Here is a 27932-nt window from a genome sequence, read left to right as displayed (position 1 = left end):
AGACAGTAGTTTCAGTGGAAAGTGTGCCAAAGTGACAGCGAGGTCTAGTAACTGTCCAGAGTAACTGGGACCTTGTCTGTAGAAAGACATATTGCTGTTCATTTTCTAAAATTTGTCACTACTCGGAGACACACATCCTAAATTCTTTCCACTCCTAATGTACTGGAGTGGCAGCATAAATCTCAGAGATGGCTATCTCAAAAGCAAAGTAGATAATCCTGAAAATGAATGACTGGCCACCACTAGTGGTAAAAATAATGCTTTTTTGTAATTGCAGAGGTCATGGTGACATAGCAAGTTCCCTCTGCATTGAGGCTCTAGATTTTGATTGATTATGGCCAACCTCTGAATCATGTTGTTACATTCAACACATCCAGCATATTATATATACTACTATCTCTTCTTTCCTGTCTTTTCATGCTACGCTGCTCAGAACGGGAATGTTTGCTGCTCGGTGGATCTTGACTGCCTTCAGAACAACTAAGGCTCTCCTTCTCCTTCTCCTCCTCCTACCATCCTCCCCTCTCACTTCGGGACTGCCACTCCCCTCTCCTCCATCTGACAACACTCCCCTTGGATTCATAAGACAGACTCACGCACACACACGTGCATGCCAGTGTGTGCACAGAAAATACAAACACACACTGGACAGACTGGGGTGCCGAGGCTGTGCTTCTATGCTGTAATTCTGTCAACAAACTGTGTGTGTGTGTGTATGTGTGTGTGTGTGTGTGTGTGTGTGTGTGTGTGTGTGTGTGTGTGTGTGTGTGTGGTGTGTGCGCGTGTGGGGCTCAGGATGAGACTGAGGCCATAGTTGCTGTCACAACAGACACTGTGTTGTGTATGTGTCTTTGCATTGTTTCTATTTCATTACATGTCTTGGGGAAACCAGTTCAGCGTTACGAGTCAAACCGAAAGAAAGAAGGAAAGGGATTCATGGCTTGGTCACCTACAAGAAGTTGTCACAAAACTTTTACTGTTGTGGTTATTGAAAGTAATGCATCCTCTTTTAGTGTGATTTTCTGTTACTGAAACAGGAGGTAGTTTAACGTTCAATCAAGTCTGTGGGAAACAGGTGAAAAATCTAAATCTATTATTGTGTATCTACAAATGTATGGTTTTCTAGCCAAACATTCAAAGGGTTAAAACAAATCCACAGTGCATAGCTTCTCTTTATATACTGTTTAAATGTCTTATGACAACATATCATTGATCCCCATTCAGAGACTGCATCCTTTAAAGTACATGTTTCTAAATATGTCTGTCATAATAACAAGGCTTCTCCTATCTTAGAGTATCTTACAACATGGCCATGAAATGCAGCCTCCTTTCTACTAAAAGAAAGCCAAATTATTCCACTGCAGCCCACCGTATACTATTGTTCCTTGTGAGCTGGTCAGTTTAGGTCAAGTTTTAGTAGTGTTTTAACTTGGGCAGCATCTTGGTGGTGAACTCAGAAACTAATGACATAGAAATAAGGTTTCTGACTGATGCATTTTTGCCTGCGGTCCTTACCAAAGTCAAGGCCATAGGCTGAAATGTATTAATGTTTAATAATTAAGTTGTTCTCAATACTACAAGTGTTGCTGAAACTTTATTGATCAGTAACACCTGAATGCACCAGTAGTTTTGGTCTCTGCGAGGCTAGACTGTATCATTTCGAAAAGGTGGTGTAACCTTGACATATCAGACTATTCTGAACGAATAACTTGTCAGACCATCGAACAGCAACAGCAACTAAAATCGCTTGAAAATGGTTTGGGGATTGGGGGGGGCTGCATCAAACCATTTCAGAAAATCTTCCAAGTCAAACAATTGGACTAACACACCCACTTCAAGCAGTGATTGGTGTGCAGAGATGAGAAAGCATGTAGGACTTGAACTTCTCTCTCAAGCTTGATTGTCCAAAGTGTGTGCTTATTCCCACTTGTGAGTGTGATTCGGAACAATTACTGCCTTTAGATACAGCTGGATGACACTTTCTGTGGAATAGTTCATTTCAAACACACTGCAGTTTTCAGGTGCTTTTAAATTACCCACATTCATTTGCCACATCCCTCAGGGATTCAGGCTCTGATTTGGGACATAGCTGTTCTCTGCCCTGCTGAGCCATTAACACTTCTGTCTCCAACACTTTCCATTAACCTCAGCATCTACTCTCTGATGCGGTTGACTGCCAGATAGTTATGTATGACAACAACAGCCATGATATGAAAAACATGTGACAGCAGAATCCTGCAGGCCAGAACAAGCACCAGTCGTAGCTGGTGATTAAATCGGCAGAGCTTGTGGTGGCTTGGAGTCCTGTGGCGTCTCCCAGGGCTCCTCAGCTCTGAACTATATGGCGCACACAGAGTGTGGGCAGAGATGCATGAAAAAAGAGAAAGCGAGAGTGTGTGGATAATTAAAGCCATGTCACACGGGCCTGGATTTGAGTATGCCAGGAGGTCACCAAGTGTCGAATCTGTTTACAGACGGCCAGGCTTATTAAGGCAGGAGAGTCTGGTGCTTTTCCTGTGACAGTTCACTCGTTCACAGCTCTGACGCTGGTCTGCCCTCCTGCCCTGTCCTATCCTCCACACCTCTCTCCATTATCCTTTAGCTCGTCTCGAGAGCGCTAACGTTTCCCTCAAATGTTGTTGTTAACACCCTGTGTGTCCATCACCATTGTTTTTCTTCACACGAAACCAGAGGAAATCTCTAACAAGGCCTCAAAATTTTCTGGAATGAGCACAGATTTTGAAAAGTGAAGTGGGTGTTCACCTTCTGGTCAGGTCAAAAAGATATTCAGTAAACTTTTGTTGTAAAACCACTCAACAGTCCGTTAATTTGAAGTAAGTAAAATAATTTCGGTGGAAGAATTTGTTTTTTTGGCAGGTTTTTTTTTATGATGATTCCAACAGTTAAGGTCCTCTCTACACGTTCCTCTGCATGTTTTTCTTCACCATTAGCATAGATAGCAGATATTAGGACTCGTCCTTTTCCTTCATAAGAATCCATTTTCTGCTTCAGACTGATAAACACCTTCCAGATATTGAGATAATCCTTCACAGTGGAAATAAAACCATCATATGGTTTTGTCAAAGTTAATCAGTAAATCAGTCAGATCTCTAAAAGATACTGGTATTCCCCAACAAGATCAGGGCTGACACTAGTCCAACATACATGCAATTTAATTCCACTCGCTACAACACTGTAGATCTATCATAGCCCAAAGCAAGATGTGCTTGTAGAGCACCTTGGATAAAAGTCTGATGCAGGAGGTTAACAGTATCCAGTGACAACACAACAGGTATCTGAAGGCAGGAAATTAGGAAAGCAGGATGTCTACAGAGTCACTTCTCATGTGTCTTAATGTTATGTGTGTTACAATATGACAGCAGTCTATAAAAATTCTTGTATTGAGAGCAATACAGCAGTCCTGAGATTTTGAAAGTGTTGTAGCCTGCATGAGGTATACTGGAAAACCTTGGGCATATCTCATCGGCCTTTTGAATTGAAAGTAAATATCTCTGTCATTCCCTTCTGCTGACCTTCCTTTGTCTAATCTCGACCTAGCTCGTTTCTGGTCATGTTTCCGCTCTGTCACAGAACAGTACAGGAAGATATTTTTCTAGCCTTTTGTGCACAGAGCACATCATTTAGATTCCAAAGCAAGGTGGTCATTTCAGAAACTTTTGGGAAAGGTGATGCTGGTTGTTTGGGCCCCAGAGAAGACAGTGGCAAGCAGCAATGTGTGCTGCCGCTCTGACCTCTCAGCCACAATGTCCTTGTTTCGTTTTTGGTTTTTGGCCACCACACTGTTTGTGTCTTGTCTGTGTACGCTCCTCCATTGTCACCACGCCCCTTGTAAAACTAACACTGTCAACTGTGCACAAAACACACACACAAAAAAGGGGAAAAAAATGGTATCTGTACCCATCGAAGTTTAAACACAGCAATCGAAAGCAGACATTTGTACAGAAGATCACTGAAAACAAGGTTTTCAGATTGCTCTGTTGATTGATTTGATATGAAATATAATGATTACTGTAAAACACTATTTGCAAGTCTGTGTGTAAATGTTTTTACATACTGACGATATGATAAAATTATACAGTTTTTTAATTATCATTGTGTTCATGAATAATGTGTTAATTTTAGTGGACTACTTTTCTTTTAGTGGGATAGGTTCTGTTTTGCTGTAAATACTGTGTAAAGTGAGAGGTTCTGTAAAGAGAGTAAGACTATGTGAATAATTCTCACTACCACAGCTTCTTAGTATATGAGCGTTGTAAGTCAAGTATGAGAGAGAAGCAACATTTCTATTGTTTCTACTATTTCTTTATTTTTCTATTCTTGCCTTAACCCTTTTAGTATCTGTCATAGTTTAATGTCTTTTCACTGTTTTAGGACAACATTATGGATTTGACTAGCCTGTGTGTATGTACAGATCTCTGATCAGTGTCTCTCACTAAAAACGTCAAACAGAAGCGGATTTTGGAAATCGGAACAAGCGTAGTCTAAGCATCTTTGTAAACAGACGAGGAGCTTGGACAGACTGTTCACCACACTGACAAGCCATTTTTTTTCTCCAACACACGTCTGTATGAACTGAAAAATCTCTTCACAAGAACCAGACAAAATAGAACTATGTACACATGTAAAAAAAAAAAAAGAAGAAAAAAAAGAAAAAAAATCTAATGTTGAAAATGACAATGTTGTTCTTGATTCAGTTCCTACTAAAAATAGCAAGCCATTGTGTTTCTCCTTTAATGTCTGACTTTTCAAAAAGCAGCAGTTTTGGACCTTCTAGATCCTGATGTGCTTGTTCATGTTTTTGATAGAAGACCGCGACGGAGGAATCCCCCAGGTCTGTTCATTGTTACTTCTCCAGATCAGAGTGGCCGACTTAATTGTACTCAAAGGGTTAAGTGTCATTTGACTTGAAGACTGTGTCGTGATAAGAGTTTGCTGTAAAAAAAAAAAAACTTCAGTTAATAAATATTTTAGTTGTTTACTTTATTTGCTGTGTGTATTTGACTTCAAAATGCAACGACTGTCATTTGAAGTTTTAGGTTTGCTGGTAGACAGGTGATTTTTTTCAGGATGATGGCACAAACAGAGGACAGCCACAGTGGCAAGAAAAAGTAAGTGAAACCCTTGGAATTAGTTCCATGTAAGTGTAAATCTATCTTAAAATATGGTCAGATCATCATCTTAGTTACATTTATGAATAAACACAATCTATTCAAACTAATAACACGCAAATCATTGCATTGTTCCTGTCCAAACTGGATACATCATTCACAATTTAGATTGGAAACAGTGTGTGAATGCCATGCCTTGCAAAAAATAAATCTCACACTATTAAATATTTACCTGTCAAACAGTGGCATCTGGCAGTAGAATTGCCATCATGTCACTGTAAAATTAATGGTATCTTGCTGTTGCTGAAATTCTGTTTGCTATTGATTTTGTAAAAACAGCAAAAAGTTATTTGTTTACTGTGAACTGCAGTACATATATATTACAAGCTACTAAGGTATTTAACTGCATACAAAAAGGACTAGACAAATATTTCTTTGCTAAACCTTCTTATAAATTACTCTTTGACAGCTCTGCTATAAAACACCATTATTTAAAACACTGAATAACAACAGTCTTTGAAATTGAAACTTCAAAATTTTAGACAAATAACACAGCTTCAAATATACTTGAAGAACCTTTAGGACAAATAAACAGGCTGACTTAACTGGAACCACCAGGGTTGATTGATGCAATCTTTTTCTTTCCAACTTCACCCCATCCAGTTTTTTATTTATTTTGATGAATCACCTAAAAAACAAGAACGCGTGTTCAGAGTTGGTGTGGAAGAAAAGTTTTCTTATTGAGATAATAATAATATAAATATTTTATGTAGCATATATTTTCTTGTACAGTCCTGTCCTTTACTACCTTAACTGTAGGTGACGTCACACATTGCCACCTGTAAATCTATACAGTATATAAATTCAATGATCATTTCCTCAACAACATGGAGCAGGGAAAGTAACAGTATATTTCGCCTTTATTGTTGTCAGAAAAGCTTCCTGAACATGCTCCTGTAGTAAGATGTTTGTGATCATTTGTGATTGTATGTGATCTGTGAAATGAAACTCAAGAAACACAAAGTCCTCAAAATACTCAAAGCTGCTGTGAACACAGCACCAGCTGAAGGACCTAAGCATCTAACCTTTTCATGAATCCCAGTGTGCATGCAGCATCAACTTGTTACTGTGGATTGAAGGTGTAGTAGGTAGGAAAGACAGCAGCAATCCCAGGCAGAAAAGCTGACTGGGTGCCCTCCCAAATGATGTGACCCTTAATGCTTATCATCCAATACCAAACACAGCTTCCGGATGTTTCACCTTAAACTTGACAAAGAAAAACCCATTTCAGGATTGACAATGCCATTGCCACACTGCAAATGATGCAGTGCTGGGGAAACTGAAATCTTTCACCCATTCACAGATGAGCCCAATCTTTTAGCATAAGAAATATATTTTTGATATTATATTGATCGTGGACTGGTTTGAATGGATGAGAATTTGTTATATACTGTAAATTATAAAATGATTTAATACAGAAAAAACTGAAAAAATAACTTACTTTTGCAGAAAGCATCAACCCTTCCAGAGTCAAAGCAAGCGAGCCATCAGATGTTGGATGATGCAGACTGACTGCTCAGGGTTAGGACCTGGAGAGAGGACTGCATCAGTGGGAACTCAACTCCATGATGGGCTCCATAACCAGGTAAAGTTCACACAACACTTTGTTCACTTCATGTTGGGAAATAGAACAAAGTCAGTGTGGCATGTTAGGTTTACTACAGAGCATGGATAATCTAGGCTCCATCAGGCGCTCATTGTGATGTCTGTAATGATGTGAAATTTCCCCTGTTGTAGTTGGGGATGCATCATGTAAGGACTAAGGAGAATTACTGTGAATTCTCATGTGTTTCACATAGGCCACTGTAATACTAGACTAATGTCCACAGATGTGACATGGAAACATGCTTACAATTTCAAAGTGAATAGTCCTAAGGCATGAAAGAAAATCAGAAGTGGTACTACCAGGGCAGGCTTTAGATGCTCCCTCCAGCTAAAACTATTATGAACATTCTGTGCTGGGCAAAATAACATTAGAGCACAGGGCAGCTACAGCAGAACAATAACATTGTCATATTAACAATACTTTTTGAATTTCAAAAAAAGAAAAAAAAAAATCCAAGGCACTCTTCTGGCAAAAAGTTTAAATGCCTTTCTTCAAATGGCTATTTCATGATGAAATTCGTAAAAACATGGACACATACATGTGAAAAAATAAAAGGCCACCACGAAGAAGGCTGTGCCACTACACATGGGTTGTTACTCACCTTTTTAACATGTATGTGGCCCCGATTTTATGAATTTCATTATGAAAAGCCTTTTAACTTCTTTGCCAGAGGAGTACCTTGGATTTTTTCTTTTTTGAACTTTTGTGTTCCCTACCAATGAGCACCTTCACCATACTTTGAGTGAACTTCTGAGCACTCTGGATCGTCGTTTTTCTCTGAAAAATACTTTCTGAATCAACTGACACAATTCAATTTTGCAAGCACAGGGACCATTGAACCAAAATTAGTAGTTTAGCTAAGATATCTAGCTAATATTAGCACATGAGCTCTCTGTCAATTCAGCTCAAGACATGAAAGAGTATATTTATTTGTCCATTATTATCTTATTGTGACTTATATTAATATTTTATGACAGATAAATGCAGAAAACCAGGTAATTCAACAGGGTTAACATCATTTATCTTTCCAGTGCATATGACACAATCATGAAACATGCCAAAGCTGCTCGCACACCACCCAAAGTGGTGGTGTGATGGAAGGAGCCTGAGAAATGAAAAGCCAATCCCATCACAAGTCTTTCATGTTTCTTCTTTTTTATCAATACTGCTGTTTTCCATTTCCCTCAGGAAATGTATGAAAGGCTGCATTGCAGTAAAGATAAGTACATCCTTTTGATGCTTTAATGGAGTGCTGCTGTGCCGCTAACAGGAGCAGGTACAGCAATGCTTTTGAGGCTACATTGTGTGGAAAGAAGTGAAATGTGGAACCTAATGTTTTAGATTTTCCTGCAGCACCACAATCAGTAACACACACACACACACATACACAGAGCGCTTGAAATTAAACAAAATACATGAATTTACTGAAATGCAAAATTCTAGGAACTTACTCTTATCTTCATACAACTATGATTTTCCCACAGCGATAACTCAGCCAGAGGTTTATTTTTATCAGGTAGTAAGCACTTTGTTTTTTCAAGTCACTCACATCCTACTTATGTAACTTTAAAAAAGAAAAAAGCTCTGTCTTCCTCTTACAAAAAGCTGAATTCTTAAGTAGTTAAACCTACACTTGCCAACTCAGTCAATAGGTCAATAGTTCATGGTCAATACTTTATGTTTATGTTTATGTTTATGTTTATGTTATGTCAGATCACTGATTTTCTGGCCGGTGACCTTCTCTACTTGTTCTACTCTATTTTGCAAAGTCATATGAGCCACACCACTGGCCTTTATGTCCAAACTAAATATTAATTCCTTTTCTTTAAGTAGGTACTTTGCTGCCTATGCATACTGTGCAACAGACTTAAATATACATCACCTTCCTCAGTGTAGCCTTATTAAGCATGCTAAGATACTAAAGTTAGAGTTAATTAGCACTAAAAACAAGTACAGCTGAGGCTGATGAGCATGTCATGAGTATTTGACAAATGTTTGATCTCATGATTGCAGCAGCAAAAACAGCAAATAGTTGGTGAGACATTTCACTCAAAACCACAAATTTCATCCTCTCTGTAACACTTGATGAAAAGTCAGTAGGATTCATTTTCTGGGGACCATGGATATCAGTCTGACCACTAGTTAAAGAACGTGTCACTTAAATAATAACAAAAAAATCAATCTGCTGTTGATGCCAGATAAAAAGTAATCACCAAAGTCAGCCAGCTTCATCCTCTGTGCATCATGAGTGTCACTACGAAATCTTAGGAATATTTGTTGAGATATTTCAATGTGGACCAAAGTTGTGGACAGAAAGACTGACACTGCCATCTCTAGAACCATGAACAAGTGAGGCTAAAATGTGCATCTATTTTATTCAGTTTTTAGTGTTTTGCATGGGATGCAAGATGCAAACCCTGGTCTCCAGCAAATTAATTTCCTAAATGTCTCCAAAATATGTTCATACTATATATAAATCGTATGCAAGATACAGTATAAATGTGTCTTTTGTTAGGTTTCATTAACCTCTAAAGGTGGAGGAGTCTGATATCTAATAGAGGTTTGTTGTCAGTGAGATAAACGACTGATTATCTAGAATTAATCTTGGAGAAAAAACACTTGTACACAAGGCTGGTTCTAGACAAACATATATTAGGGGGCAGTCAGAAATGTGAAGGGAGCATTGTTGGTACACATGCCACAGCAGCAATTTTCTGGGGTAGTATTTTACGCACTTTTTGTGGAGGGCATTTTTGCCTATGACAGTGTTTTCTCCATGGAATTGAGTGATTAACTATGTATCCAACCCCAACCCGGAGACGTGGATTGCACTTTGTCAGGCCTGTACCCTACGACCTGTCCAGCTTGGGTGTCCCACCTGAAGACCAAGCTTCTGCTGAAATAGCTCCTAGGGTTACTGAGGCAGGCAAACCATAACATAGATATATGTTATATTTACTTTTGATTTTTTGCTGTTAGTCATTGTTAATTATCTCGCCACGATGAATTTGACAGTGCTTCGCCGCTTCCCCCAGGTCTTATCGTTTAACTTTACTGTTAACTGTGCCTCCTGCTCACTGAAATCTGACTCCAGTGTCAAGCTACGTCATTGGCTCATTTGCATAGTGACGGCAGAGACGTATCATAAGAATTAGAAACGGTGTTAACGCCTACAGCTATAAACAAAGTCAATTATTATTCTTTGTTTATATATATATATATATATATATATATATATATATATATATATATATATATTTTAAACCATTGACTTTTAATCTCTGTAAAACTCATGACTCATGTCATGTTTCTCTGAGTGACGTTACGGCTGTGTGCGGGCACTCTGCGCGGTCACGTGTCTGGGGAACGACGATCCTTGCTAGCGGACAGCAGACGCTGTGTGATGTGTAAAATTAAAGGTAAAACTTAATAAATGGCTTGACTCAAAGCCAAACCTTACCCCTACCGAAGAGGTCTGGATGCTAAAACAAACTCTGGGGCTGCTTTTTTGTCAAGCACGAGTGAGAGGACGCTGAATTACACCTGGGTGCTAGCATTAGCATTAGTGGCGAGGGTTAGCATAAGCATTGAGCGTTAGCATTAGCCTTATCTTTAAATTTAGGCTTTGGGACTTTTTTTCTTCTTTTTGTTGTCGTTTTTATTTGCGTGGGTTAAAGTGTGTTTGTGTTTCTGTGACCAAACCGTCCCTGACATGAGTTGCGGGGGGTGGTAGCTGTTAAGTAATCAGTTTGTTTATAACTCCGTTTGCATCTCTTTACAATTACTTTGCAGACATTTTACTACTTCTTTGAAATTTTGTGCCCCAGCTTGGTCATTTTAAGTCAGTTTATGGCGGATTATCATGTCGATGTGATCATTTTGTGTCTGTCTGTGGTGGTATTTGATCGTTTTGCGTCTCTAGTTGGCTGTTTTATCTCTATTTATGGTCAGCTTCTTTGTGGTTGTTTTGCATCATATTGTGTCTCTGAAATTTTGTGTCTATTCTTGGCCATTTTGTGTCTCAGTATGGAAGTTAAGCATCTCATTGTGATCATTTTGCCACTCAGTTTCTTGCTTCTTTGTTGTCTGTGTGTTTTTGTAGCTTTGTGGTAGTAATCTGTCCATAGCATTCCATCCATTGTTCCCCTGTTGTGTTATTCATTAGAAATTTGTTTGTGGTGACTAGAGACTTTAGTGAAGTCAGTTTTGAGTTAAATACAGGCTTGAAAATTGTAACTCTGTGCTCCTCCACAAATTTTAAGCCTCAAGAGTAGGTCACAATGTATGAACTGAGATTACTGTATCAATATATTACAAAATGCTATTTTAAAAATCATTAAGGTCATATCCTAGTAACATAATTTACTCACCCCAAAGCTGAAAGTGTGATTGTCAAGGTTCTAGTGTTGTCAGTGTTGTATTCTTCTACACTGTGTTATATGTGACAGTAAACAGCCCATTTTCTGAGACACTCCTGAAACGTTTGGAAAATGTTCTGGTTCTGTTGTAATGTTGAATATTATAATGTTATAATATTTATGTATGTTTTGGCGTTAAACTGTTGATGAGGAATAGGTCATAATGTATTGATCATTTTGTGTATTTTTCTTTTTATATCCTCCAGGTGTCACCACTTTCTCCATGATCACAGAGAGTCTTTGTACAATGAAGAAGTTCTTTGAAAGCAGGACTGAGGCCTCCAGGAGATGAGAAGACCACACACCAACAGATTCACCACCAACAACCAGTCTGGACTCACAAAATCTTCTATGGTCAAACGCAACTTTAGAGTAAACAAACATGGCGGAAGACGATGTCTCTTGTCTCTTGTGCCTCTGTCTTCAGTCAGCTGGCTTCCTGATTGGCCAATGCCCCGTTCCACGTGACAATTGTATGTAAGTATTGAACAATTAAATATTAAATATTGTTTAATATTTATCAATCTGATCGTCTTTTGAGCAGATCAGGGAGGGTAAAATCACTCAAACTAAAAACACTAAAAACATACCTCACACAACAGGAAAATCCGGCAAGATAATTGTTAGAACCAGCCAATAATAATCAATAATCTTTTGGTGTGTACCCCACTTTACTCTTTTTCTCCAATTCTGTCTGCCTCCTTCCCCATCTCTCTCTCTTCTTTGCTCTCTCACTTAATGTCATGCTTTCTCTATATCTCTGTCCCCCTCACCCCCTCCACACACACTTCCTCTCCCTTTCTCTCCGTCCCTCCCTCCCTCTTTCTTTATCTCTCTCTTTCCCCTCTCTTTCTTCCTGTCTCTCCTGCTCTGTCTTTCTCATTAGTACAGTAAATCATAAAAATGAACTTATTCAGTTCAGTGTCACACTATAAACACTATCATTTTGGCTTCTATCAACCAAATTTAGTTAAAAATTTTAACTGACTTTGGAGAAAAAACATTTCTATCCACTGCTGTTGTGTGAGTATCAGGAGCTGGTGGAGTCAGCTTCCTCTGTCTTTGTGTATAAGAAAAATTTTACTCTTGGACTAGTGCTGATTAGTCCAGAACCAGTTAGTCCACATTCTGGTTTCTTTGTAGGTTCAGTATCTTTTACTTCTCTACCTTTTGACAGTTTTGAACTTGGAACTTCTTGAACTTCAGTACCCAGAAACTTTCTGTGCTTATTTTGATGTGTTAAAAATCACATTTTTATACAAGTATTTGTTGTGTTTTTCTACACAGGATTCAAACTCCAACCATTAAATCACAGAGGAGAGACAGACGTGAAGACATTTCCAGAAGGTCAGTGTTTATTCTGTTCAGCCTGACTCTTTAAAATCAATCAAATGGATCAGTTTTAATTGCTATTAATTAATATTTTTGCTACAAAAGATATAAAACCTTAGTTTAGAATAGAGTAAGAAACCCTTTTAATAAATAGGTTTAAAAAATATGTGTTTATATTTAATAAATACATTTAAAACAATAAAAATACATTTAAAACCTTAAATAAATAGGTTTAAAAAGTAAGCATAAAATCATTTAAAAATACATTTTAAAACCTTAAAGGAATAGATCTAAAAAATAAGGGTAAAACCTTTAAATTTTCAACCTTTAAAATATATATATTTAAAACCTTTAAAAATGTCTAAAAATTATGCACTAATATAATAATGATAAAATACATTTAGAACTTTAAAAAATGTCTATATAATACGTACCAAAACCATAAAAAGTACAAAACCTTAAACAGTATGTCTAAAAAAAAAAAAACAAGTATAAAGAAAAAATGATTAAAAACCTTTAAGAAATAGTATAAACTAAAATGCAAGTATAAAAATTTAAAAGTTAATTAAAATCACTTAAAAATAATGTCTAAACAATGAGTGTAAACCATTTTAAAAGATAAGTATAAAGCATATTTCTTGAAATAAAATGATTTCTGTAGCATCAGTTTCAAAATACACTTTTAATGATTTTATTCTAGACAACAAATCACAGCAAAGATAATGACAGACATTTGACCATAAGGAAACACTTGTTAGAGCTTGTTAGTGTTAGGGTTAATGTAGCTATGAGCACATTTTCCAAAGATGAACATGTCTACTAAGCATCTTTGTGATCATGTAACTGCCTGTGATACAATTATTTATTAAATAGTTGAATCATAAGCAGTTGAATGTTCTCACAGGTGAGACATGTTAGTCCTTGGAAAATGTGTCCATGACTACATTACAGATAGTAGAGAAACACAAAGTATTTTCACTTAAACAACAGGAAACCAACACTGTTTACAGCAGTTAGATGGTGGTGGTCTTTTATCTAATTAACAGCTTAGTAACACTTGTTTTCTGTCATCCACTTCAGGGTCTTCAGCTGCTGCCTTCTTCTCCTCCTGCAGAGACAAGAACACCTGTTAATCACAGACACTGGTCAATCTATTTTTCTTTTCCTTACTGTCCTTATTCATTTTTGATACCTAATTACAATGACTAAAACTAAACTTTTTACAATTCAGTCAGTATCACATATTTTACTGTATTTTCTAATTAGAGTCACAGTGATGACTAGAAATTGTTCTGAAACTCCTTACTATGCTATGGCATTTTTTGACAGTTTTTGACACCAAACTATGCTATGGCTTTTTTTCCTTGCATTTTTTGATGGTTTTTGACACCTTACTATCGACTTTCGACACTTGACTATGCTATGGCTTTTCTTTTTCTTTTTTTTTTTTTTTTTTTTTTTTTTTAACATTGTTTGATGGTTTTTGACCCCTTTCTATCGATGCCTTACGTTACTATGACATTTTTTGATGCTTGACTATACTATGGCTTTTTTTCCTTGCATTTTTTGACGGTTTTTGACACCTTACTATTGACTTTCGACACTTGACTATGCTATGGCTTTTCTTTTTTTTTTTTTTTTAACATTGTTTGATGGTTTTTGACCCCTTTCTATCGATGCCTTACGTTACTATGACATTTTTTGATGCTTGACTATACTATGGCTTTTTTTCCTTGCATTTTTTGACGGTTTTTGACACCTTACTATTGACTTTCGACACTTGACTATGCTATGGCTTTTCTTTTTCTTTTCTTTTTTACATTGTTTGATGGTTTTTGACCCCTTTCTATCGATGCCTTACATTACTATGACATTTTTTGATGCTTGACTATACTATGGCTTTTCTTCTTTTTTTTTTTTTTACATTGTTTGATGGTTTTTGACCCCTTTCTATCGATGCCTTACATTACTATGACATTTTTTGATGCTTGACTATACTATGGCTTTTCTTCTTTTTTTTTTTTTTACATTGTTTGATGGTTTTTGACCCCTTTCTATCGATGCCTTACATTACTATGACATTTTTTGATGCTTGACTATACTATGGCTTTTTTTCCTTGCATTTTTTGACGGTTTTTGACACCTTACTATTGACTTTCGACACTTGACTATGCTATGGCTTTTCTTTTTCTTTCTTTTTTTTTTTTTTACATTGTTTGATGGTTTTTGACCCCTTTCTATCGATGCCTTACGTTACTATGACATTTTTTGATGCTTGACTATACTATGGCTTTTTTTCCTTGCATTTTTTGACGGTTTTTGACACCTTACTATTGACTTTCGACACTTGACTATGCTATGGCTTTTCTTTTTCTTTTCTTTTTTTTTTTTTTTTTTTACATTGTTTGATGGTTTTTGACCCCTTTCTATCGATGCCTTACATTACTGTAACATTTTTTGATGCTTGACTATACTATGGCTTTTCTTCTTTTTTTTTTTTTTTACATTGTTTGATGGTTTTTGACCCCTTTCTATCGATGCCTTACATTACTATGACATTTTTTGATGCTTGACTATACTATGGCTTTTTTTCCTTGCATTTTTTGACGGTTTTTGACACCTTACTATTGACTTTCGACACTTGACTATGCTATGGCTTTTCTTTTTCTTTTTTTTTTTTTTTTTTTTTTTTTACATTGTTTGATGGTTTTTGACCCCTTTCTATCGATGCCTTACGTTACTATGACATTTTTTGATGCTTGACTATACTATGGCTTTTTTTCCTTGCATTTTTTGACGGTTTTTGACACCTTACTATTGACTTTCGACACTTGACTATGCTATGGCTTTTCTTTTCTTTTTTTTCTTTTTTTTTTTTTTACATTGTTTGATGTTTTTTGACCCCTTTCTATCGATGCCTTACATTACTATGACATTTTTTGATGCTTGACTATACTATGGCTTTTCTTCTTTTTTTTTTTTTTACATTGTTTGATGGTTTTTGACCCCTTTCTATCGATGCCTTACGTTACTATGACATTTTTTGATGCTTGACTATACTATGGCTTTTTTTCCTTGCATTTTTTGACGGTTTTTGACACCTTACTATTGACTTTCGACACTTGACTATGCTATGGCTTTTCTTTTTCTTTTCTTTTTTTTTTACATTGTTTGATGGTTTTTGACCCCTTTCTATCGATGCCTTACATTACTATGACATTTTTTGATGCTTGACTATACTATGGCTTTTTTTCCTTGCATTTTTTGACGGTTTTTGACACCTTACTATTGACTTTCGACACTTGACTATGCTATGGCTTTTCTTTTCTTTCTTTTTTTTTTTTTTTACATTGTTTGATGGTTTTTGACCCCTTTCTATCGATGCCTTACGTTACTATGACATTTTTTGATGCTTGACTATACTATGGCTTTTTTTCCTTGCATTTTTTGACGGTTTTTGACACCTTACTATTGACTTTCGACACTTGACTATGCTATGGCTTTTCTTTTTCTTTTCTTTTTTTTTTTTTTTTTACATTGTTTGATGGTTTTTGACCCCTTTCTATCGATGCCTTACATTACTATGACATTTTTTGATGCTTGACTATACTATGGCTTTTCTTCTTTTTTTTTTTTTTTACATTGTTTGATGGTTTTTGACCCCTTTCTATCGATGCCTTACATTACTATGACATTTTTTGATGCTTGACTATACTATGGCTTTTTTTCCTTGCATTTTTTGACGGTTTTTGACACCTTACTATTGACTTTCGACACTTGACTATGCTATGGCTTTTCTTTTTCTTTTCTTTTTTTTTTTTTTTTTTTACATTGTTTGATGGTTTTTGACCCCTTTCTATCGATGCCTTACATTACTATGACATTTTTTGATGCTTGACTATACTATGACTTTTCTTCTTTTTTTTTTTTTACATTGTTTGATGGTTTTTGACCCCTTTCTATCGATGCCTTACGTTACTATGACATTTTTTGATGCTTGACTATACTATGGCTTTTTTTCCTTGCATTTTTTGACGGTTTTTGACACCTTACTATTGACTTTCGACACTTGACTATGCTATGGCTTTTCTTTTTCTTTTCTTTTTTTTTACATTGTTTGATGGTTTTTGACCCCTTTCTATCGATGCCTTACATTACTATGACATTTTTTGATGCTTGACTATACTATGGCTTTTTTTCCTTGCATTTTTTGACGGTTTTTGACACCTTACTATTGACTTTCGACACTTGACTATGCTATGGCTTTTCTTTTTCTTTCTTTTTTTTTTTTTTTTACATTGTTTGATGGTTTTTGACCCCTTTCTATCGATGCCTTACGTTACTATGACATTTTTTGATGCTTGACTATACTATGGCTTTTTTTCCTTGCATTTTTTGATGGTTTTTGACACCTTACTATTGACTTTCGACACTTGACTATGCTATGGCTTTTCTTTTTCTTTTCTTTTTTTTTTTTTTTTTTTACATTGTTTGATGGTTTTTGACCCCTTTCTATCGATGCCTTACATTACTATGACATTTTTTGATGCTTGACTATACTATGGCTTTTCTTCTTCTTTTTTTTTTTTACATTGTTTGATGGTTTTTGACCCCTTTCTATCGATGCCTTACATTACTATGACATTTTTTGATGCTTGACTATACTATGGCTTTTCTTCTTTTTTTTTTTTTTACATTGTTTGATGGTTTTTGACCCCTTTCTATCGATGCCTTACATTACTATGACATTTTTTGATGCTTGACTATACTATGGCTTTTTTTCCTTGCATTTTTTGACGGTTTTTGACACCTTACTATTGACTTTCGACACTTGACTATGCTATGGCTTTTCTTTTTTTCTTTTTTTTTTTTTTACATTGTTTGATGGTTTTTGACCCCTTTCTATCGATGCCTTACGTTACTATGACATTTTTTGATGCTTGACTATACTATGGCTTTTTTTCCTTGCATTTTTTGACGGTTTTTGACACCTTACTATTGACTTTCGACACTTGACTATGCTATGGCTTTTCTTTTTCTTTTCTTTTTTTTTTTTTTTTTTACATTGTTTGATGGTTTTTGACCCCTTTCTATCGATGCCTTACATTACTATGACATTTTTTGATGCTTGACTATACTATGGCTTTTCTTCTTCTTTTTTTTTTTTACATTGTTTGATGGTTTTTGACCCCTTTCTATCGATGCCTTACATTACTATGACATTTTTTGATGCTTGACTATGCTATGGCTTTTCTTTTTTTCTTTTTTTTTTTTTTACATTGTTTGATGGTTTTTGACCCCTTTCTATCGATGCCTTACATTACTATGACATTTTTTGATGCTTGACTATACTATGGCTTTTTTTCCTTGCATTTTTTGACGGTTTTTGACACCTTACTATTGACTTTCGACACTTGACTATGCTATGGCTTTTCTTTTTTTCTTTTTTTTTTTTTTACATTGTTTGATGGTTTTTGACCCCTTTCTATCGATGCCTTACATTACTATGACATTTTTTGATGCTTGACTATACTATGGCTTTTTTTCCTTGCATTTTTTGACGGTTTTTGACACCTTACTATTGACTTTCGACACTTGACTATGCTATGGCTTTTCTTTTTCTTTTCTTTTTTTTTTTTTTTTTTTACATTGTTTGATGGTTTTTGACCCCTTTCTATCGATGCCTTACATTACTATGACATTTTTTGATGCTTGACTATACTATGGCTTTTTTTCCTTGCATTTTTTGACGGTTTTTGACACCTTACTATTGACTTTCGACACTTGACTATGCTATGGCTTTTCTTTTTCTTTCTTTTTTTTTTTTTTTACATTGTTTGATGGTTTTTGACCCCTTTCTATCGATGCCTTACGTTACTATGACATTTTTTGATGCTTGACTATACTATGGCTTTTTTTCCTTGCATTTTTTGACGGTTTTTGACACCTTACTATTGACTTTCGACACTTGACTATGCTATGGCTTTTCTTTTTCTTTTCTTTTTTTTTTTTTTTTTTACATTGTTTGATGGTTTTTGACCCCTTTCTATCGATGCCTTACATTACTATGACATTTTTTGATGCTTGACTATACTATGGCTTTTCTTCTTCTTTTTTTTTTTTACATTGTTTGATGGTTTTTGACCCCTTTCTATCGATGCCTTACATTACTATGACATTTTTTGATGCTTGACTATACTATGGCTTTTCTTCTTTTCTTTTTTTTTTACATTGTTTGATGGTTTTTGACCCCTTTCTATCGATGCCTTACATTACTATGACATTTTTTGATGCTTGACTATACTATGGCTTTTTTTCCTTGCATTTTTTGACGGTTTTTGACACCTTACTATTGACTTTCGACACTTGACTATGCTATGGCTTTTCTTTTTCTTTCTTTTTTTTTTTTTTACATTGTTTGATGGTTTTTGACCCCTTTCTATCGATGCCTTACGTTACTATGACATTTTTTGATGCTTGACTATACTATGGCTTTTTTCCCTTGCATTTTTTGACGGTTTTTGACACCTTACTATTGACTTTCGACACTTGACTATGCTATGGCTTTTCTTTTTCTTTTCTTTTTTTTTTTTTTTTTTTTACATTGTTTGATGGTTTTTGACCCCTTTCTATCGATGCCTTACATTACTGTAACATTTTTTGATGCTTGACTATACTATGGCTTTTCTTCTTTTTTTTTTTTTTACATTGTTTGATGGTTCTTGACCCCTTTCTATCGATGCCTTACATTACTATGACATTTTTTGATGCTTGACTATACTATGGCTTTTTTTCCTTGCATTTTTTGACGGTTTTTGACACCTTACTATTGACTTTCGACACTTGACTATGCTATGGCTTTTCTTTTTCTTTTTTTTTTTTTTTTTTTTTTTTTTACATTGTTTGATGGTTTTTGACCCCTTTCTATCGATGCCTTACGTTACTATGACATTTTTTGATGCTTGACTATACTATGGCTTTTTTTCCTTGCATTTTTTGACGGTTTTTGACACCTTACTATTGACTTTCGACACTTGACTATGCTATGGCTTTTCTTTTTCTTTTTTTTTTTTTTTTAACATTGTTTGATGGTTTTTGACCCCTTTCTATCGATGCCTTACGTTACTATGACATTTTTTGATGCTTGACTATACTATGGCTTTTCTTCTTTTTTTTTTTTTTTACATTGTTTGATGGTTTTTGACCCCTTTCTATTGATGCCTTACATTAGTATGACATTTTTTGATGCTTGCCTATACTATGGCTTTTTTTCCTTGCATTTTTTGACGGTTTTTGACACCTTACTATTGACTTTCGACACTTGACTATGCTATGGCTTTTCTTTTTCTTTTTTTTTTTTTTTTTTTTTTTACATTGTTTGATGGTTTTTGACCCCTTTCTATCGATGCCTTACATTACTATGACATTTTTTGATGCTTGACTATACTATGGCTTTTTTTCCTTGCATTTTTTGACGGTTTTTGACACCTTACTATTGACTTTCGACACTTGACTATGCTATGGCTTTTCTTTTTCTTTTCTTTTTTTTTTTTTTTTTTTTTTACATTGTTTGATGGTTTTTGACCCCTTTCTATCGATGCCTTACATTACCATGACATTTTTTGACACTTTTTTTTTTAAACACTGTTTGATGTTTTGCTATACTGTGGCAGTTTTTTGATATTTTTGACCTCATACTATACTATGACATTTTTGATGCCTTACTGTATTGTGACATATTTTACTTCTATTTTGGATTACTATTACTTCTGCATTGCTTTTACATTACTATTATATATTATTATGTTATTTTCACTGTTATATTAAATTCCTTTAACCACTACATGTTACTTTTCTTAGTATTTGGAGGAAAGTAAAATGATTGTTAATTGTGTGTCTATCAACTAATCACTGAAGCAATCTATGTTACTGTGAATTGCACAACAATAATAAACACTATCAGTTAAGTACATCATTTTTGAATGCAGGATTTTAACTTGTGTTGTCTATTTCTTCAGTAAAAAGTTGTAAGTATTTGTTTGTTCCACAAATACATTATTTTTGACATTTTTCTATGCATTACTATTCTATGGCATTTCAAATTTCAACCTCCTCCTTATTAACATATTTAAAATGTCTTTGTTTTGTGTTGTTTTCAGTTAATGAATAACAACCAAATTTACAAAGGTTTTAACAGCAGCTTTTGTGAATAATTTTAAGTAAATAAGTGTAGTTTTCAATCCCATTTTGACTGATCCTTAACAATAACAATGTAAGACAGAAAATTTAGCAGTTGTTCTGACGTATCTGATATTGTTTGGTGAGAAGGTGAGGACAGTCAATTTACAATCTACAGTCAATTTGTCCACAGACAAAACATTGGCAACTATTCTCAAACATATTTTTTTTTAACTAAGAATGCCAAATATTTGCTTCATGGCAGAGGCTTGAGAGGTGAGTATTTAAGAATATTTTTCTCTGTCATTGGATAAAAAGTAAATCCTGTTGATTAAGCAAAACAAGACATCTAAAAATCTCACCTTAAAACTCTGAGCAATTCTAGTTAGTACTTTTTTCTGATTTAATATACACGATTAATCAATTCTTGTATTTAGTACTAAACTCATTAAATACCAAGGTCTGAGCTGGGATTGACCCAGTGACACTAAAGGAAAAAAACAAAAGCAACTGCTGACATTAATAATTCAGGCTAGGTAAATTTTTCAGACACATACCTGTTGGTCTGCAAGGTGATGTTGGTGTCTCTGTCCAGGCTGCAGCAGCTGAACAAGTACACCTGGAAAACACAAGGACAACACTTGAAACACTAATTAATCTAATACAAAATAGTAATGGAAACTTTTTACCACTAAAACACACACAGTGTAGGAGAACACGACAGTGAAAACTAAACACTAAAGCCTTGAAAATTACAAATACAACTTGACTGACCTAAAAGAGAAGACCAATGTAAAAAAAAAAAATCTGAAAGCATAATTTTGACTTTAAATGTTTAAATTTTGGTGCAATGATTTCTAATTGTAATCTCAGCTCATACATTGTAGAGGAGCACAGAGTCAAAATGTAGTTTTCAAGCGATATTTAAATATGATGATTTTTCTGATCTGGTGAAAAGATGTTTTTCGTGAGACAGTATGCAACTGGCATAACCATCAAAATTATGGTGCATTCCAGTTGTATTTAGAAGTCGGAATTTCTGAGTTACTAGTCAACTGGAATGCCCAATGAAGTCAGTTTTCCAACCAGTAAAGTCGGAGACAACCCACCAACCCTGATAAAAGAATCAAAAAGGCTGTCAACTCGTAGGTGACATCACTCTCAGTTCCAAGATCATATCTTTGGCCGGGCCGTGTAACTGTAACCATCTCTTAGCTCTGTATCCGACTGAAGAAAACTTTGATCAGTCTCGGTTTGCAGAGTATTGAGTGGTACTTGATTGATTACTGAACTGAGATAAATGACTAAGACAAATGTAGATCTATTTATTTTTGTTATTTATACTGTTTTTATTTTTCATGTTCTATTTGTGGAAAGGAGTTCAGTTAGAAGGTCACACACAGCTTCAGTTAGAAGTCAGAAACTCATACAGAGACATTCCAAATGCACCTGCATTGTTTTGTATTTTGTGACTTTCAGTCAAATAAAAGACTATCTTTCGATCTAGATCTTGAAGTTTTTTTTAAAAATAGTGTTAAAATCTTGTTTAGTCTCGTTCTTTTGAACTCAATATCGTGTATTGTCTCGTGAGCTGAGTGTATCATCACACCCTTAATAGATATTAATAATTATAGCTGGACCAGAACATTTTCCAAACGTTAGAGAAGTGTTTCAGAAAATCAGCTGTTTACTGTCACATCTGCATCACATCCTTGAGAACCCACAACAAAGTAACTTAAATGTTTAGGCTCAAACTTGTGGAGGAACACAGAGTTAAAATTTTGTTTTCAAGCTTGAATTAAGCATATAACTGAGCTCAATCAAGTATTAAGACGCCACAAACAAATTTCTCATCACTAATATATACAACTGTGGGTCAATAGATAGCTATGGACAGATTACTGCCACAAATCTACAAAGACAAAAACGACAAAAACTTAAAAGATGCAAAACAATCTCAATGAGTTGCTTAACTGCTGAAATGAAACACAAAATTACAAATAAATGTATAAGTAAATGAATGTTGTCCTCTATGCAGGGGCAAGAGGGGGTGAGTTTTAATATTAGTATAGTATAGTATTAGTATAGTATAGTGTTATGTAATCAGTCCATGAGCATCTGCGCACCACAAATCAGTATGAACATCTTTATCTTAAATGGTGAATTTAGTTGCATCTGGGGAGGGGGGCAGTCCTAGTGAACATCACAGTGGAAAGTTCAGTCAATTAACCTGCTGTCAGTTAGCTGTAAAGCAAATTTTTTTTTTCTCTTCACTCTGTCTGTCGCGGTCATAGTGAGTCGAGGCCCTGTGCTCCCTGTCCGACTTGGCCTCCATTCCTCTCAGTCAGGGGCAGCTCCACCCAAAGGTGCTTACCATTCATGGGCTGAAACCATACAGGTTGCCACAGAGGTGATGGAGTGACTCCCTCAGCAACAACTCACATCTACTGTATAGATGCAGACAGGGAGAAGAGGGAGGAGGAGAGGGTGGATACAGCTAGCGTCTATGCATGAATGGACTGACTTAACAGCACACAATTGGAAATTGCTTTTTCAATCAGCTCTAATTTAACTTTAAGAGATATCTTGCTCTTCGATAGATTTGTTGGTTTAGAACAGAGACAGCAGTTTGGCATCAGTTCAGCAAAACAGAAAGTAACTTCAGCAGCCCCCTCCTCCTCCTCTCTCTCCTCCTCTTTCTATTGACAATTCATGAAAACCCAGGGCAGCCAGATTGAAATGCAAGAGGCAACAAAAATACAAGTGCTCCACCACAGGCTGAGAATTAATACATAAACTATGCGCGTGTTGCTCATGTTAATACAGCAAGGATTAAGCTGCTTAAATGCTTTATCGACATCCTGACCAATCAATGGGTGCATAATTAAAGAGTGCAGCTGAACCAGTGACAAGGCGAGCTACAACGCCACTATTGACCTGTGGTCAGATGGAGCAGCTAAGTGTTTATTTAACCCAGCGTCACAGTGTGTGTGTGTGTGTGGTTGTGGTTGTGTGTAAGCATATGTGTATGTATATATAATGTATTTGTATGACCTGGGGATCCTTCCTGCTTGTCGATTTAGCAGATTTTAGGTTAGATCTGAATAAAATTCATTCACTATTTTTTCACCATATCTAACACAAGAAGAGTCAGTGATAATAATTACATATACAAATGACTTATTTCACGTCCAAGTAACTGTGAAATCTGGAAACTATGTGGAGAGAATAACAGAAACAGGAATATTGTTTTCTGCTAACAGAAAAGGCTATTTAGCATAGCTAAAGGTGTTTAATTCATTGATGTCCCCAGTCTGCTGTTGCAGAAGCCTGCACCAGCATGCAAATGAATTACCTACTTGAACCTTTAAGTCCACCACTTATAGAACTTTCCTCTCCTCTCTGTAAAGTGCAGATTCAGTTCTTAAGAGGTAGTCTGAATATACCAATAGATGTGAAAATGATTTCTTTTAAATAAGAGTGGGCAGTTCACCATCCCCTAGTATGAATTTTTCATAGAGCTCCCTGAAAGGATGAATAAGGTGGAGAGAGATGAGACAGAGCTGCGGGAGATCTAATAAAGATACATAGAGAAATGTAAAGCAGTGTGTGAATTAACAGTGAGAATGTCTGAGAGTCTGCCTAGAATCACTATTGTTTGCTATGTTCCTTAATTTCTCTGGTGGTTAAACTGACAAACTATGTGGTGACAAACTATGTCATGGTGTCATGTCGAGATATTTCCTGCTCGATGGCTGATTGTAATAATAACCACACTGTGCTATATGTAGTACTTTTCTAAAACTGCTGACAAAATGCTTTAGAGGCCATCTTAAAACTGTAAAAAAAAAAAAAGAGCATTAATAAAAGTACGTAACTCCCTGTAAAACCACAACTAGTCATCTTAACACCTTGGCTGGTATAACATGTTAATAAGTGAACCTTAAGAGGTCTTATCGGGTCCACCTGAACCCCAGGACCCATGGGAGAAATCCAACCAAGAACCACAACGAGTTAAGTGACATCAGACGCATAGTGGCACCTTGAGCGAGTGCCCCTGCTCAGGAGGTGAAGAGTCAGAGAGCAGAGGTCACAGAGACCCCGGAATGATAGCAGATCAGCAATGCTAACGTTAGCAGCTGTAGCTAAGAATGAGCAATCGTTATTTAAGTTCAAAAGGGCAAACAGTCAAAGTTATGTTAAATATGCTGGATGCAACCAAGCTGATTTTAAATGAGCTGCATTTGACATCGGTCACCATAACAGAAAGTGGACTATTAAGCTAAATAATGTGTGGATTAGCCATCATTATGCATCACGGCCAGGCAAATGGGAGAAGGCTACTAATTTTGTTAGGTACAACACAAAGTTGTGTTTTGACAACTGAGAAATTATAGTTAAATTGGTAATAGCAATTAGCTGTGAAATCAGTGCCAATTAGGTCTGTGTCTCCTGGCCCAGTTCAGATCCATCATTCTAGTCCAGTTTGGGTGCAGGTCTGGCATTTCCCAGTTCTGCAGGGGTCCAGATCCCAGTTTTCAAGTAACAGACTGGTCTGGTTCGGTAACATTTAAATGTAATAAATGTACATTTATGGGGCTTTTTAGGACTCTTTGGACCTGTGAAGACCTCTACTTTAGAGGTATTTGAAGGTGGATTTTGCTTGGACAGATCCAGGCAAGCTGTTTGCCCCAGTTCTTTGTGGTAAGCTAAGCTAACTGTCTCCTGGCTGTAGCTACATGATTAACTGACAGAAATGACAGTGTTACCAAAAAAAACACTTAAACACTAAAAAGTCTCCCTAATTATCTTCGCTAAAACACAGTAACTGCTCAGTAACTCCTCTTACACTCTTTGCTAACTTTGTCTGAAAAACACACACCTAAACACAAGTTTGCTGCCCTTCTCCAGACTTGGCTAAAAGGCGTTCAGGTTAATGTGGGAAATCGATAAAATTGACTGAATTGCAGCACTTCATCACAATGTAACCCTTGGAATCCTTGAATTGATACCACATAATACTATAAGAGCATCCAGGGAAGACTTTTCTCTTGAATATAGTAAATCAAAAGGCAGCAGGCCAGTCTTGGGTTATTGGGTGGACTGGATCCTGATTAAAGTGGCAGTAAGCGTGCCGGAATTGGCCATCAGGGTGGTTTTAGGATGCTGTGCCTGGCTAGAAACAACTTGAGAGCAGAGTAAAAACCAATTAAACCATCAGCCGTCAGCCTCCACCACGACCTTCACACACTTGCTCTGACCAGCGCCATTAATTTTCTGTCACAACTTATTAAGTGATAACATTTATCAATTAGGCAAACAGATTTTAATTGGAGAGGGCACGCAGCCCAGAGGCACAGCCATCCACAAGTGCCAGGCCCATTTAGAAAAAATACTAGACATAAATGAATTCTTGAAAAGACCTTGTATATCAGGAGGTGTCAGCAGATGCGCTGGTCTCTAATGTGCTTGTTTATCACTGCGTATAGAGACTGTGGATAATAAGTTGAGCAGGCAGCTGGCCTTTATTAAAAAAACATGCATTCACAATCAGCTGTTCAACAGCTTGAGGCTCCATTATCCCCTCAGAGGCTGGTTATGAAAAAACACAGGTTCTAACAGAGAAATCCCTCTGAATATGTTTTTCATTTCCCAATTCATCACATGCAAAACAGAAGTAGTTTCTTTTGAAAACAACACATTGAACATCTTCTACCAGAAATATAAAGTATAGAGGTCTTTACATTTCTAGTTGCTGAGTTGAAGTTTAGATTAGATAGAAAGCTTAAATTAAAATATGCAGTATTATGTAAATTCAGACTTAAATGGATGCTGCTTCTCATTTAAACATTAAGCTTATGTTACACCAGTATGACACACAGCTCCTTGAAATAACTTTTAAAAAAAGATTGCATAACACTGAATAATTACATCTAATTATACATTCCCCCAACTCCCTGTGTCCCACTATGTCTCTGTGTTTTTGTGATTCATTTTCCATTGAAGGTGCTGTGAAATTCTTAATCTGGGCCAAGGAGAGAAACTGGGCCAGATGTGGATGATCAATAGGCTTTCTATGATAACCTGACAGCTTGTTATTTGACGTGACGGGCTGTAGCCTCCAGCCCTGCCATCATATTCATCTGTGCTCACACTGACTGACTTTGAATATTTGGATGTGAGCAAAGCAGACTGTGACAGCATCCAGCCTGAACCACCTGACTGCTGAAGTTCTCTAGCATGTGTCGGCAATAGAAAGAGGAGATATAGAGTAATTTCTATTAAATGCAAAGAGGCTTAAGATCTACAGGTGAAAAAAGAAACATGTTAAGGGCAGAGGACAACTTTACAGACAAAGATTTAGAGGATCACTTGAATCACAACAACATCTTCACTGAGACTTTAGCCTCTACCTCAGTACAATGTTCTGGTTAATCAGTATTATGCCCAGACCTCACTATCAATGGCACTAGAAATACCACATGAAAATCGTCCATGAAATTTCATTCACCTCCATTGTACTGGGATGACAGTAGAACTTTCAGAGACAGATAACTCAGCACTTTAGCCCTTAAAGAAACAGTTTGATATTTTGGGAAATATGTTTATGCACCCACAGCTGATAAGCTCTGCTTAAAATTACGACTAGAAACACAGTGAAAAAGCATGGCTCTGTCCAACGGTGACAAAATCCACCTACCAGCATCTCAAAAGTTCCATAATTAATACATCATACAGCATCTTGTTTGCTTAATCAACACTGCCAGAAAACAGTCACAAATATAACGCCTCCATGCAACTAGATGACTCAACATTAACCCACCCTGAACTTGCAGCTTTTGTCACCATCTGTCATGAAATCCACATAAAACGGTCTAACCCTTCTTTAGCACCAGCTTGTTTTCCCACAAGCCTCTCCTCCACATTGCATTTCTGTATAGAGGGTTTCTTTAATTTATCTTACAGAAAAGCACAAACAGACTAGGCCTGTTTTTTTTCTTTCTCTCTTTGACTATGTTTTGAAATTTGCATCATCTAATATTGCAACATTTAAGATGCCAAAAATGTAAAAAAATAAACTTGATTTTGAAGTGTTTTGTCTCACATGTGTTATACTCTAATTTATTAAAGTGTTTAAGACACCTGTGATTATGCAGTGTGAATGAAGTTACAGTAATTAGACATTATTAGCATATTTATCATTAAAAT

General features: G+C 36.0%; 1 protein-coding gene and 2 long non-coding RNA genes across 3 annotated transcripts in view; 2 read left to right on the top strand and 1 right to left on the bottom strand.

The window, feature by feature from the left end:
• LOC108887784 (protein kinase C-binding protein NELL1) overlaps positions 1-5004 on the top strand; it is a 215958-nt gene extending 210954 nt beyond the window's left edge. The window contains exon 20 of the mRNA XM_018683324.2: positions 434-5004. Within this exon, the coding sequence (XP_018538840.1) occupies positions 434-484 (51 nt within the window). The 3' untranslated portion in view covers positions 485-5004. The remainder of the gene's footprint in view (positions 1-433) is intronic.
• A 5134-nt stretch (positions 5005-10138) lies between these two features.
• On the top strand, positions 10139-13884 carry LOC127143221 (uncharacterized). Its single transcript, XR_007814484.1, has 4 exons — positions 10139-10214; positions 11420-11690; positions 12501-12560; positions 13626-13884. It is a non-coding gene; the product is annotated as an uncharacterized LOC127143221 (long non-coding RNA).
• Positions 13154-27932, bottom strand: part of LOC127143220 (uncharacterized) — a 37971-nt gene continuing 23192 nt past the window's right edge. The window contains exons 4-5 of the long non-coding RNA XR_007814483.1: positions 21281-21342; positions 13154-13653 (exon numbers count right to left, since the gene is read on the bottom strand). This is a non-coding gene — a long non-coding RNA (uncharacterized LOC127143220). The remainder of the gene's footprint in view (positions 13654-21280; positions 21343-27932) is intronic.

Source organism: Lates calcarifer, linkage group LG2 (genome assembly GCF_001640805.2).
Source record: "Lates calcarifer isolate ASB-BC8 linkage group LG2, TLL_Latcal_v3, whole genome shotgun sequence".
In the NCBI taxonomy this organism is placed as follows: domain Eukaryota; kingdom Metazoa; phylum Chordata; class Actinopteri; family Centropomidae; genus Lates; species Lates calcarifer.
The sequence above is the reverse complement of the archived record's forward strand: the minus strand, read 5'-3'. Positions and strand labels throughout refer to the sequence as shown.